The following is a 14,841-nucleotide window of genomic DNA, read 5'->3' as shown; positions in this document are numbered from 1 at the left end:
GTTTTCATATCAAAATAATATCGAACAACAAAGATGTTCAAGATTGGCCAATAATCAATATCCAAATTGAAAAATATTACATATTTAATATACAACGTGTAAAAAGAGCCTAACAATTGTGAAAACGTGTGAATACACCATAAGAACCTTCTGTCAAGCAGTAATCAGTATCCTGGCATCTGTCAGTTTTTGATAACTGAATTTTGAATGTGTGCGATTACTGTTTTTTTTTTAAATTTCGGTCAGTTTATTCCCAAACACACATTTCCACCAGTAACGAACAACATCACACATAGCCGAGTCTGACAGTGCCGAAAAAATAAATTTAAGCGAGAGTTTCTCTCTGTACTGCTTCGGCATCGTCGTTAGTTCTTTACTCCTATTTTTGTTGAAACTGCAAAACTCGGTTATATTGAATGTTAGAGTGAATTATTATCATATTCCCTTCAACATTGAGTGTTCCGTCTCTCAGATTTCGATAGAGCCAAAACCCTGAAAATGGGAGAGAATAACGTTGATATCAAGTTTGATACCAAATTTGAGTGTAAAGCCGATTTCGATATACCAAAGTGTGATGGACAACAACAGATACAGAAGAGAAACTACCAATCTTTACAAGGTACGAAATCCTAGACCAACATTAGAATTTCACAAGTCTTTTATCATCGTTTGTTGATGCACATGCTTATCTTTGTATATGTTTCATATGATCGCACAAAAAACCTCAAAAAAAAGTAATGGGTTTGAAGGTCTTTCGCTGTTGTTGATTCAAAAAACTGACTTCTAATGTGTTGCTAGTTCCAGAGATAAAGAAGTACTTTTTGACAAGAAACAACTTATAAATTTTCGGAACAAATTTGATACATTTTAAATATTTTTGAAAGATCTTTTCAAGGAATTATGGGAATAATCACTGAATCAATTAACTATGGTAATGTTATTTTTGTACTACTTTTTTTCAATGACAGATTTGAATATTTTATGTATTGGGATATAATGAAGGAATTCTTTTTTGTAGGCGCTTCCTGCTTTTGATCATACTTACATCAAAATAATTTCTTCGAATCTATTATTGAAGTATTATTTCCTTATACCTTGTTTCAGATCAAATTCATATTTTTGCAAAAAAAGTATAGAAAAACTTCAGTTATTTATCCTGGAATTTGAAGCACTGAACATTCCTACAATCAACTCTCGATTACTCTTCTTTTGCTTTCATTACTTGAGTGAAGAATTGAATTTTGTATACCTATATTTCTTTTCTATACATTTTTTCTATTCTATTGTAAACTTCCTATCATTCATAAACCTCTGTGGATACCACTGTTGCTGATTCGGATACAGAAATAAATAAATGAATAAAAATATATGAAAAAACTTCTGTAAAAATTTAACTTCAGACTATACCTACCACAATACTTCTTAATTGAAGTGTTTCGCCTAAGATTTTTTCAGCATGTGTTTGAAATATATATATGTATATTATTGTTTTGTTCTATGAAAAGCTCCAGTAGTGTAGTGTTTGATTTTAATTGCTTGCAGTTCTTTGAAACTTATTCTTAATCCATTTGAATTGAAATTTGAAAAAACATAAATAATGCAATCTTCAAATTCTTTCCATTTATATATAACTCTCTAAACATGGGAAGCTGATATCTAGTAACGAAGGGCCTCTTTTATATATTCGACGAGTTTTACTGGCTGATATTGCCAAATTTTTCAGAGGGAACCACAACAGAGACAGAGAAACCAGTCAAGAAACACAAGAAGGTGAAAGTAAGCGATCACACGATAAAGAACCCAGTCTCCATCTTAAATGAGATGTACAAAGGGCTCAAGTACAACTTCATCCAACAGAAAGGCCCTTCAAATAATCCCATTTTTACTGTTGAAGTTGAGCTCAATGGCAATAAATACCAGAGTCAAGGTAGATCCAAATCTTTGGCTAAACATCGTGTAGCAAAGAAGATTCTGGAGATTCTAGATCCTGCAAAATTCTGTAAGGATGATAGCGATAGCGGCTTCGGATCTGAAGGAAACGGAAGTATTGGAGGCGGTGAGTTAATCCAAGAAAAGTCTCCAATTTTCTTTTTGTCTGTGCTTGTTCAGGGATTTATGTGGAATCTACTCAATATGTTACTAAAACCGAAAATATTTCCAAAGAGGTTATGCTCATTCATAGATGATGATTAAAACTGGAAAAACATTGACGAAACACATCTTGCAAAGAGAAAATATTTCCCTCAGGGACATTTTAAAGTCTGAAAATGTTTTTCTAAAGGCTGTTTTGCAGTAATGGATCATGAAGAAGGTTCAGAATTTTGAAAGCAAAGGAGAATGAGCAGCCACCATGAAATTGACACTAATCATCTTGAAGAAGGTGCAGTCAGGGGTGAGGTTCTTAAAATCTTCAACAAAAAACCTAACAATTGAATTAGGAAGAGTAAGCAACCACGAACATAAGTCAAACTCAAAAAATTTATTTTAGGAATTGATGACAGTAATTTTTATTAGAACAATTTATTGTTGGAAAATAAATATATTAAGACAGATACCTATATTGCATATTTGAAACTTAACTAGCTATTTAATAACCAATAATATGTTCATGTATCTGCTATTATTTTTTCAACTTTTAATTTCAATTCTAATGCATATTCATTAGCATGAATACTTTGTGTTGTTTTTTAGGACTCATTTATTCTTTCATGTATTCATATTCTAATTGCTGTGATCATTTTTTTATTGTAGATTTGTACTGTAGTCTTGTATTGTTGTTTTGTATTAATAATCTGTTGCATGCTCTCTTCTTTTATTGAAAAAACTACATTTACTAACATGAAGTTTTAACTGAAAAATTATTAAAAAGGGTTCGATAATTGAAAATATGTGAAATCCGTCTATTTCAAACAATTTTAGTAATGGATCCATTCACAAGTGTTAATTCTCATATTATTTTGGTTTCAATTCATTTGAAACTATATTCTTGTAATTTCAAGAATATTCTATATTCATTAATTTGGTGGTGAGTAAAATTGAATTTTTATTGCATATGTTATATTTTTGAAACAAATTATACAAAACGTTCTAAGATGCAATTTCAAAAAGGGCACATATAAGAAAATTTAAACCAAGAAAAAAGTATTTATTGAAACATGGGAGGTGTGTGCTTTTAGAAAGTGAATTTTATTTGGAATACAAGTAATAATATGAACAGAAATGTGAGATTATTACACCTCTAAATTGGTTGGTTGATAAGAGGATTAGACCAAGAAAATGCAGGATGATCTATAATTATGTGGCTGAAATGAATTCATATGTGGAAATCTATACTTACTATAATCAAAGCAGTAGAAACTACAATTTATACATTAATTAATAAATTAAAATGAGCGATAAGAATATATTTTCAATTTTTTTTTGTATCTGTTTGTACAAGCTAATCCTTGTAGTGCTAAAATAAATATTGCTTATAAGGGATTTACTGAAGTTTACAGCACTTCTTCACAAGAGTTAGAATGTATAGATTACATTTTCCTGAAAATTGTAAGGTTGCAAGTTTCTTTCCTCATGATTAACTTCTTTTTGATATCTCAAAATGATTATTCCTAGCTTCAATGGATTCGGATTTATGAGTTTCAAAAAATATTTGGAATATCGCATATATCAAATTTTATAGTCATTTGTGATAATAATCAGACAATGGTAGAAATGAACTAAAATAAATTCTTATTCCAGATTTCTTTTCATTCTCCCCTAATAACTTGATCTTTTGTCAAGCTGAATGAAAATGATCTACAATGTTCGCAGCAAACCCATTATTTATGGGAAAAAAATTGCTTCAAGTTGAATGTGCAATATTAACTAATAAAGAGCTTTTATATTGATGGAAACTTTTTTTCTATTTTTTTGTAGAAATGGAAAACACGGAAAGTTCGCTATAATTTTCTAAATGAAAACTTATTTTTAACCAGAAGGAACATTATAGATAGAGAGGAGAGGAGGATGATCATTTTAAAATTTGAGGCAACTCGTCTTTAAGCAGATTTAGACATTTATTGGACTGTTTATTACATAGAAATTATCCTCAATAAAATTGATATATAAAATGAACTGCCACCTTCAATTTTCATTCTTATTAATTTTTCGACTCCCTATGTGACAACACAGAAATAATTATTTCATCCTTTTTTTATAAAACTAGGAGACAGAAGAACAAACTAGTGTATTACAATATTTTTCCTCACAAGTTGTCAATTTGGCCACATTATTTTAGACACTTTGTATTTCATAAAGAGAAAATGTTTGAGAATTTTCTTTATTTTCTTGTATAGCTTTCCTTGCCTAATAGTTGAAAATTTTGTCTCCAGAGGATTGTAGCGAACAAAACCCTGTATCCGTCCTGAACGAATTACGTTCTGGACTAAAATACGTAGTAATGGAACAGCACGGACCATCGCATGCTCCAACATTCAAAATTTCCGTAGAAGTGGACGGACAATCTTATTTTGGTGTGGGGAGATCAAAGAAACTGGCGAAATGTGCAGCGGCAGAGGAAGCTCTGAAGTCCTTCATACAATTCCAGAATAATAAGAGATTAAAGAGAGGCCCCGACAGCACCAATTGCGACTTCAGCCTGGACCAGTTTGAAACGAAGAAAAAGCCGGCCAAAAAACTGACCCCCGAGCAGAAAGGCCCCGTCATGCAGTTGAACGAGGCTTTTCCAAATGCGGAGTACGAGTGTATCGACACTGAAAGGGACCTTCAGTTCAGATATGAAGTTACAGTTCAGATTAATGGCAGGAAATTCTCTGGTACAGGTGAGTATCTGTTTTACTTATTGTATACAGATTTAACATTAATGAATAAATTGTAATTAAAACAAGTTTTATACTTTCTTTGTGTGTATCATGCAATCACGCAGTTTCGAATTTATTTCAAGTTCATCTTCAGACACTGAAGATTCTAAAAATGATATACAGAGTATAACATTTGGTAAAGAAGGAGAAAACATTTTTCACTGTTATACAAATGTTTAGGATTTTAGGTATTATTTGAATGCGTTGAATATTTTGGAATAACACATTAGTTCTGTTATTCTTATAGGACTTAGTTTGTTCACTAGAATTTCAATTTTTATATAATATTTGTTTTTCGTGAATATGTAAGTTATTACAAAAAATAACCTTAATGGTGTGTTTTAGGCTCAAGCAAAAAATTCGCTAAGAAGGCTGCTGCGGCGACTGCCTTGATGGCACTCTTAGATATTCACACTCCAGTTATAAACAACACATCTCCAGGCATAAGAAGAACAAATATATCTGCACAGGAGCAAGAAAAGGCAGACCACATTGGAAGGTAAGTGTTTGATAGGAGGAAGGACTTACTGTAAGTCCCGCGGACGAGGGGCCCAGTTAACAGGACCACTTATGGAAATAAAGTTGTCACCAAATTGATTTTGCAATAAATTGATGGTTAAGCGCGCTGTATGGCAAGTTGCGCAGTCTTGTTGGAGCTGTTCAATTTTTAGATACAAAGTTTGTATGGCCTTGTAACCGCAGTTCCTTCCTTATTTTGAAAGAAATAATTGCTAAACCTTATACTGAACAGAAATACCAACACAGTTCGACATTCTCAACTGTCAAATCATAGACAACAATGATCAAACCTTCTCATATATCTAAAAAACACCCATTACTTTGTTTTATGTATTACGAAGTGGTTTATTCAAAACTTTTTGACTGTTTTAAATTATAATCCCTACTTTTCTAGGTATCGATCTCATGATAGCTTAGGGTTAAGGGCTCAGGTTGTGTTTTGTATAAATTTTGTGAGTGTGTTTTCACATGGAAGTTGGGAAATTCTTGTTCTCTGTCCAGATTCACCAATTGTGAAACTGATTTGTATCATTCTCGAAGAGAGTTATTTCGAAAAATTAAAAAGAAATATAAAGTGAGCCAAAGATGTCTATCCTTCATTTCAAGTATCTTTTAAACATTTCCGATATTGAAGTAATTTTGATATGAATTATTAAGTTCCTTGCATAACTCCATTTGCCAAGGAGACTTTGATTATATGTTTGAGCTGAAGGAAAGGTTACTCTGACCTATTTTATATATCTTTTTAATTTTTAGATGGCTCCCTAAAAGTTTCAATGAGGAAGAAGATCCCAATTTGGTAAGAAAAACACGAGTCTTTCTACCCATTGTTATCATTTTAGTGAAGCATAAACATGGATTTGCACGATAAATGAAAACATGGAATAGAAAGCAATTTTTAGTTTAATGATTGGTAATTGAATTTTTTCTTGGTGTGTTATTTATTTCATATTATTCATGTAATTTGACTTTTTGGCGTTTTTACTGTTCTTGGAATTCTATTTTTAAGTCGCAATTTCTTACTGCATATTTATGTTTCAACAAGTCTGTTTCCACATAATGAAATATTTTGTCTTCGGTGAACTTTTTCTTTTGAAATTGACAGATCAAAGTATTAATATAAAATAGTGTGCCAAGTTCAACTTTTTATTCAGCTACTGTTATTGTTGGTGTTTATATGTAGAAATTTGCGAATTACCTGAATTTGTTATCACTCTTATCGTCTTTCATGAATTCGATCTAAAGCTTCAATTATGATTCTTGGTGTTATGGTTTTTGTGCGCTGTAAGTTTGCTCAAATATCTGTAATTGGCGAATTTTGTGTCGATAATGCTTTTAAACTATATTTTATTTACTTATCTAGAATTTGGATGATAACATAATCACTTATGAGGTAGTTTTATCTTTTTTAAACTTTGTGGGATGCATTGTTTCCTGTATGAAGCAGTAAACATGATAACTCCGAAATACCGCAAATTTTACATCATGATTTATGTTAAACCTAAATATTTGGAAATGTGTAAAAAGTATATGTATAATAATCAATAGAAAAAAATTTCAATGATATTTAGTGATTCGAACTTTCAAAAGTTTATAACTTCTAAACTATATACACAATATTCATAAATTGGAGGTACAAACGAGAATGACAGATTCCTGCGATCATTTAAAGAAGAAAAAAGTCCTATAAACATGGTCCTGCAAATGCTTTGTTTTCAAGATACAGACTTTAGTTTGATTTTCTTTCGAGTTCTTTTCTGATAGCACCTTCCCTTCATAAGATTAAACTCAACTCAAATTTGGCATAGATATTCCAATTTAAAATTCATCATGTGATATGCTAATTTTGAATGCAAATCAAGAGGGTGATATTTTTTTCTGGAACAGTCCCTGCTTCTTTCCTCCATAACCTTTTCTTTTTGATGGACCACTGGTAGTTTAGTAAAATGTAAAAATATTCTTTGGTCTTTTTGGTTTGTTGTAGTTTTGTATATGCTACCGATTTCGAGAAAAAAAATTCAAACAATACTCTAGTAATACTCAGAAGAATCCAAATTATTTTAAAGATCCAGTTAGAAAGATGTGCTGAATGAATTAATAATAAGTTTTGGTACTATTTACGCAATCTGTAGCGAAGATTCAATAAACTGCTATAATGACCACAAAAAAGTAGAGCTACAAGGAACAATCTGTATATCGAAAACAAAGCGTTGGGGACCCATGTTCACAGGACTTTTTTCTTTGTATCTCCAAGTGATATATTCTGTGGTTGCCCAACCGACACTATTGAAATGTCAAGTGATCTAGACTGCCTAGTACTATGGGCTATACTTAAAAGTGATGTCATTCGTTCTATTTCAATTTTTGGATAACATAGCAAATAGCTGTATTTCAAATCTTCATTTTATTGAAAATCTTATTAATCTCAATGTTTAAATTAAAACAGAGTCATAGTTTAGTATCGTTTTATCATATATTATTCTCCAAGACCTATTAACTTTTCAACCGAATGTTTGTAATTTTCTAAAATAAATACTCAGATATTAGGTGTAAGTGTAAACCGATGAATGGGCAGATGAACAAGCGCGCAAAAACTGCTGATTTCATATTAGTGGTCTTCTACAATTTTTTTTTAATATATTATTCTTATGTTCAAATTATGGATAGCTGATTTTTAGCTCAATTTTCATCTTTTCTCAAGGACCTACACCTTTTTACATATTTTCCAAAAACCGATGGTATTGATGTTGAAGTGATAATAAAATCGGCATCTTCAGATGCTTGGTGCTTCCTCATCGCTCAAACATGATTCTTATGTGTTCAGGTTGGTTAACGAAAAGTTTATGAATCTGATGGCTGACGATCTTATGCACGCGAAGCGAAAGGTACTTGCAGGTGTAGTTCAAATGAACGGAGCAGATCTGTCTAGCGCGAAGGTCATCGCTATCACCACCGGCACCAAGTGCATCTCTGGCAGTTACATGAGCATGAACGGCACTGCACTGAACGATCTACATGCCGAGATCGCTGCTCGAAGATGCCTTATATCGTACCTTTACGATCAGCTGACTTTGCTGCTCTCGTCAGGTGAGGTTCTCTTCATGTTGACCTCTAATTACACTATGCCTATTTTCATCACTATTTCTCTACTGAATTTTCCTATAAGTCGGACACTATCACACCTTCCTTTTTTTATGCTAGCTTCAGTTATTGAAAAATTCACAGTTGACTAAGATTATATTTTGGTTTTGTTCGTAAATTTTTGAGATATTAGTATCACTTTTTTTCTGTATTGTCACAATAGAAACGAGTCTACTAATGTCCTTTCTAATTTGAACTGTCATGTATCTGAGAATGGAAAATGTGAGGAAGATATCTGAAATAACTTCACATAAAATAATCATCTTTAATATATTAATAGTACCGATTTTTCGAGAAATTATTCTCAAATAAACTGAACATTCTACACCTTCCAACATGTGAATTGTTGAAATTTCCTAATGGACAATTTGCTTCGTTTAATTGTTGGTTGTGTCATTTTCGGCAGATAAAATTGAATTGGCAAGCCTGACGAAGAAATAGTATCATTTCAGTTCTGTTTGATAAATAGGTAGGAAGTCTTGGGCATTTTGTTTCAAATGTATGGGTCATGCAGTCAGGTTCACAAATAGGCATGAAAAAGGCATAGTGTAATAAGTGGTAAAGCATTGACCTTGGCTGCGTTGTGTAGCAAGTAGATGCATCATCAATGTCTGTGTCGTCCTTGAAATAAGTCTAACTTCAGGCTATAATGAAGTCTTTTATATAATATCATGAAGATTTATTATTTTAACATTTTAAACATTGATTCAAGTACTCAAAGTTGAATAAATGGGATTCCATAATTTGAAGTGGTTTCTTCTATTGGATCAATAATTGGCAACTGCAAGTAATGAGCGTTCAAATAAATTCGTGGTAAAGAGTGCTGTGACATTCTACTGAGTTGAAGTTTTGTGTACAAAAGTTGTGCGTAATAGATTGGGACAGCACACTAGACCATGAATTTAAATGAACGCTCGTTAGTTAAGTACAACAAATTCGCTACGTTGATGAGATGAATCATAATAATCATTTCTTTCTTCTCTTATTTGCAATATCAAGAAAAATTTGGTGAGGATCTATTCCCAAAAACAAACCATATATATCCCCCTTATCACCCCCCTTGGATACGCCACTGGCACCATGTAGGTGTATATAATGGACAATACCAATAGATTTAGGAGGCAGAGGCCAAGGGGTCATTAACATTTTTTTATTAGACGGTTTTTAATTCACAAAAACATGAAGTTTTAATTTGTCTTGGTACATATAAATTATTCAACCAATTATTGACACATTATTTCTAACAAGTGTTGATGATTTTTATTTGCGTTGTTGCCAATTTGTAAACTAGAAACAGTGGCGGATTTACCAGCAGGCTGAAGCCTATGGCTGCAAATTTTAAGGAGCTGCATTGAGCTTATTCATTTTTCATTTTGATTTAAATAATTAAAATAGTATATTGTGCAAAAAGTGGGGAAAGTCCAACTTTTCTCACGAGCGAGAAAAGTACTTTCTCCAAATGTTGCACACTATACTTTTCCTACAACTGCACAAATTTCAATAATTCAAGTAATGGACTTGATTCAAAATCAAAATGGCCTTCATTGACAGTATGTGCCAATTTATTGCGTTTCCATTGAAACGACTCAAAAGCCCAATTTCATTGGTCTACCAAGCGAGGTGTGGGCAAAGTGCCGTGAGAAATAATATTTCCTACAGTATGAGCAATACATAGTTTTGAAATTGTGTAAGCTATGAAGAATACGCTACTTTTCATAGCAGTTGTAGGAAAAAAACTTTTTTACACACACAAAGTACTCGAATTTCGAAAATTGGAGAAATTTTGAAATATTTAGCTAGAATTGAAGTTAGAATTTTATTGATAGAAAATGTAATTGGTACGATTATGAACTAAGGTATCAAAATTGAGAGGCGGCAAATCAATAAATCCGCCACTGACTTGAAAGGAAACAATTTAAATTTTGAAACCCCATATATCAAAAATTAATTTCTGAAAGTTGCCATGCCGAATTCAATAATTCTTGAATGAAACTTGTAATCATCAGGTTGAAACTCGCATTCGCCTTAAAAATCCCCAACTTGGAAGTATCGCAGATTGAATTTCTTGGTTGGATTTTTCAGAAACGGCAGAAGAATCGATATTTTGTGGAGACGGTATAGACTTTTATCAATTGAAACCAGATGTTGAATTCCACCTGTACATTAACACCGCACCTTGTGGAGATGCCCGAATATTCAGTCCCCATGAAGATGCGATCGGGGGAGACAAACATCCTAACAGAATATCTAGAGGCCAGTTGAGGACGAAGATAGAGTCGGGAGAAGGAACAATACCAGTAAAGTCACATTCACCTGTTCAGACTTGGGATGGAGTTTTACAGGTAAAAGGATCAGTTTTAACATAACTATTTCGCATAGGAGAGGAAACTCTACTGAAAGTCGGCTTGATCTCTCCTTGTTGAGGACAGAGCTTAGTCGTATCCAGTCTAGGTGGTCTGCCCGATTCTTGGGCTTCTCTATTGCTTTCTAGGAATTTTCTCACTCCCCTTGCTGTACCTAGTAGGTTTTCGCATTATATTACATATACTTTGCCAAGTTGACAGATTAAATCATTTCTGTGTTCAATTTCAGTTCATTTTTGACATTTCCATAGATTTCAAACTACAATCAACGAGATGATTGGTCAATCAAAGTTTTATGAAAAAGTTACCTAGGACTCGCAGCTAGATTTTGGTTCAAGAAATATTTTGTTAGTGTGATATATTGCGTGCAATTAAGAACTTTAATTGTTATTTGTACATATATATATCTCAGCCTGTTTTTCAGTTTTTATCTTCTAGTATTATTGCAGGGAGAGAGATTACTAACAATGTCTTGTTCAGATAAAATATGTAAGTGGAATGTCCTGGGAATTCAGGGATCTTTGTTATCTAACCTTATCCAACCAATATATTTCAAGAGTGTAGTTTTGGGCAGTCTGCTACACGAAACCCATCTGTACAGGTGAGTTGTATCCATAATTTGATTGTAATTTTAGTGTGTTGGTGCATCATTGCAAAGAACTGAATTTTTTTAAAAACTTCAATCAAACATCAGATTCATAAAAGATATATTATAGTGATGGTGATGACACCTAAACCCATATTATTGGTTTCGGTGTTTGATATGTAAAGTTAAATAGTTGAACAATGTGAAATTAACGCTTTGAGAGAGAAAACATTATGATATAATTTTAAGTTATTAATTCAACCATTTTTTTTAAACAGAAAACTTCTTGAATCTGATATAACTTCTAGACCTCTCCAGTAGATGGCGCTTAAGCATACTTAGTACTCGGAAATTATAAACCAATATGGATGTATACCTGAGAAAAGATTATTTTCATCGTCTTCAGTAGGGTCTTGACTGATCCTATGAGCGGATGATGATTTGGTAATCTGATCCTCATGATTAGAACCACCGTCAAGCTTCCGAATCGCAACGGAAGTACTTGGCATTTGCTGACGCTCTGAAGACGCCTTTCTAATAATGAAAGTTATATTGCTACCTTTGAGGCAACGGTTCGAAAGTATAACTATCCACACGCTTTGACGTTTGGAAAGTGGTACTTGTCCTAATATGTGCGTAAAAACGCCCTGCTTTTCACTTTCAGCACATTTATATGCATGCTGAAAGTGAATTGCAGACGCGTAGCGGAGTTTGGTCAACTCTTGCGGAAAAGTATCACTTTCCACATTTTCCTACTATCGTTTCGAAAGTATTACTTTCTACATGCTTTGACGTTTGGTAAGTAGTACTCAGCTATTCACTTTCCGCTTGCATAAGCGTGCGGAAAGTGAATAGCAGGGCTTTTTTCCGCACGAATTTGGAAAAGTACCACTTTCCAAACGTCAATGCGTGTGGAAAGTAATACTTTCGAAACACTAGTGGGAAAACAACTATATCTACTGTTCTACTTCTTTTATGAGACTTTTCCTTATACGATTTATTTTTTGTTGCAGAGCTATCTATGGACGAATAGAGAACACGCTTCAAGGATTACCACCACCGTTCATGTTGAATAGGCCGCCGGCCTATCTTATAACCTCAACGGAAGTACGGTACCCTACAAAAGCGCCCAGTTTTGCGGTAATATGGGTTTATGGCGACGCCAAAGTAGAAATAGTGAACACAGAAAATGGAAAATTAGAGGGAGGCGGTATATCAAAACTCTGCAAGAACACACTGATGAGTAAATATCACAACTTGGCAACGAATTTACCTCTCGAGAACTGTTTGCCTAATTACGAATCCAAGGTTTACTGTGAGGCTAAATTAGCTAATGAAAATTACCTGGTTAGTATTATAATTTTCATTCAGTATGTTTTTATTTAGTTTTTCGGAGTCCACAAAGAGTATTTTTCAATCATTTAATCCCGCATAAAATATAGGTACTCAGTGACATTAGAGGTATTGCACCAAGAATGACCTTTACTTTCATTGTTTCTACTGCCAACTGTAAGAAATTGTTTGAGGTTTTGAATCAATTGAATTGGCATATACCTTATCTTTTGCGTGGTCCCAGAGAAAAGAGTCTTAAGATTTCATATTACATTTACTTGTCAAATGAATGTCGAATGATGACAGCTTCAAAGTGACAGTTGCCCTGATAGCGGGTTATTCAAAATGAAACCTATTACTGGCAAACCTTTAATATGTGATCTTTATACAATGGTATAGCACTTCTAATGTTATTGAGTAATTGAAAATACTATATTTAGTGGGATCCTCCAACTGGATTTTACTTTAATTAACATCAAAAATAATTTTTTCAGGTTGCAAGAAAAGCTCTCTACGAGTCATTCCAAAAAGCAGGACTTGGAAATTGGGTAACGAAACCTATCGAACAAGATATGTTTCAGCTACCAGAACCCAGTCCTGAAATAAAGGAAGATACCGAAGAAGCAGAGGAGATATTTCCTTTTAATTTATAAGATGTTCTAAATCAACTGATCTGTTTTTTGATAGGTTAGATATTGCCCAGATTTTGTCATTTATTTTTTTTTCTGACTTTAATGATTAACTTGTCTTAAGTGTACATTATTGTTCCTGTGATTTATTAAAGTATTGCATTATCTAATAAAGTGCTTTCTTGTGATTTTCAATTATGAGTTTCTTAAAACTATTCAGAAAAACAATGTTTCTCCGTCTTTCCTCTAATTTGATGGAAAACAATATAGAACCATGACTGACAAAGAATGTGTTAAGTAATATTATTGCTGGAGCCATCTATTGACAAACTACGGGAGTTTAGTTGCGCAATCAATATTTGGAAACTAGAGAGAGGAGTTTATTACGTAGAAATATTCATTGATTCAGATAGAGGTAGCATTGTGATCACCTATGAGAATGTTTGGTCTTTGATTTCAGAATTCACGCCCGCAAAATGCATTTCAAATCCTTCTGAACATTTTGGGCTTCGAATCATCTTACTAACTGGATCTTTATAATAATTTGGATTTTCCTCCGGATTACTAGAGAGTTAGCAAATGGGTACAACAAAACTACAAGACATCAAAAAGTGTAGTACTGGATCAAAGTTTCTTTTTACATTTTTCTAAACTACTAGTATTCCATCAAAAAGAAGTTCTGGAGGAAAGATAAAATATGACCCTGTAGATTTGCATATCACAAGATAAAAAAAAATTGAAATTGCTATGCTGAATTCAAGTTGAATATCTTGTGAGGGGAAGGTGCCAGGAGAAAAAAACTTGGAAAAATCAAACTTTAACACCCTTTATCTCGAAAACGGAGGATTCGAGGACTCTGTCATTTTCGTTTGTACCTCCAATTTAGGAACAACCTGTATACCGTGAGATTTTTTTCAAGTTGATTAAGCCAAAAATTTTGAAAAGGAAACATCTTACGGAAAAATGTTCCGAATGGAAGAAATGAATATAATAAAGTTTAATAATAAAAATAAAAAAAAAATAATAAAAGTTTTGAGGAAGAAGTCCACTTATGGCAGGTCCTGCTCTTGCATTTAATTCTCCCTTGTGTGGGGTATAATAGATTATAGATGAAACAGAAAATCAAAAATGTACACGAGGTAATGACGAAGAAAATTGAGATACAGAGTTTTACGAAGATGTTGAAATAATTGCTGATGTCACTGAGGAAAATGAAAGCTCTGACAACGAAGATGAACCTGTTCAGAAAGTGTCCACTAAAGAGGCGATCAAATCATTCAATTCATGTCTTTGATAAGCAGAAATATATATTTTTATATAAAGTACAGAATTTTTTTTATGAAAATGAGTTTGCACGCTCTAGAAATGTTTCTACAATCCGAACGATATTCGGATTATAGATATCATTCAAT

General features: G+C 32.9%; 1 protein-coding gene across 3 annotated transcripts; it reads left to right on the top strand.

Annotated features, from left to right (window-relative positions):
• The first annotated feature begins 186 nt into the window (after positions 1 to 186).
• On the top strand, positions 187 to 13,624 carry LOC123677021 (double-stranded RNA-specific editase 1). Of its 3 annotated transcripts, none has more exons than XM_045613463.1 (9): positions 237 to 619; positions 1,724 to 2,056; positions 4,371 to 4,820; positions 5,205 to 5,358; positions 8,203 to 8,465; positions 10,602 to 10,861; positions 11,332 to 11,483; positions 12,482 to 12,815; positions 13,295 to 13,624. In XM_045613463.1, exons 1-9 carry the CDS (start codon positions 499 to 501, stop codon positions 13,451 to 13,453), a joined length of 2,226 nt encoding a protein of 741 aa, XP_045469419.1. In that variant the 5' UTR covers positions 237 to 498; the 3' UTR covers positions 13,454 to 13,624. The 3 variants fall into 3 exon arrangements, with proteins under 3 accessions (XP_045469584.1, XP_045469419.1, XP_045469499.1); XM_045613543.1 differs by lacking the exon at positions 237 to 619 and adding an exon at positions 758 to 931; XM_045613628.1 differs by lacking the exon at positions 1,724 to 2,056 and having other exon boundaries at positions 187 to 619.
• The last annotated feature ends 1,217 nt before the right edge of the window (positions 13,625 to 14,841 follow it).

The sequence above is a fragment of the Harmonia axyridis genome, chromosome 1 (assembly GCF_914767665.1).
Source record: "Harmonia axyridis chromosome 1, icHarAxyr1.1, whole genome shotgun sequence".
Lineage (NCBI taxonomy): Eukaryota > Metazoa > Arthropoda > Insecta > Coleoptera > Coccinellidae > Harmonia > Harmonia axyridis.
Note: the sequence above shows the minus strand (reverse complement) of the source record. Positions and strands in the feature narration are given on the sequence as shown.

Coding starts and splice junctions, on each gene's coding strand:
- LOC123677021 (XM_045613463.1), top strand. CDS start 499: ATGGGAGAGAATAACGTTGATATCAAGTTTGATACCAAATTTGAGTGT. Junction 2,057..4,370: donor AAACGGAAGTATTGGAGGCG/GTGAGTTAATCC, acceptor TTTTGTCTCCAG/AGGATTGTAGCGAACAAAAC. Junction 8,466..10,601: donor GACTTTGCTGCTCTCGTCAG/GTGAGGTTCTCT, acceptor TGGATTTTTCAG/AAACGGCAGAAGAATCGATA.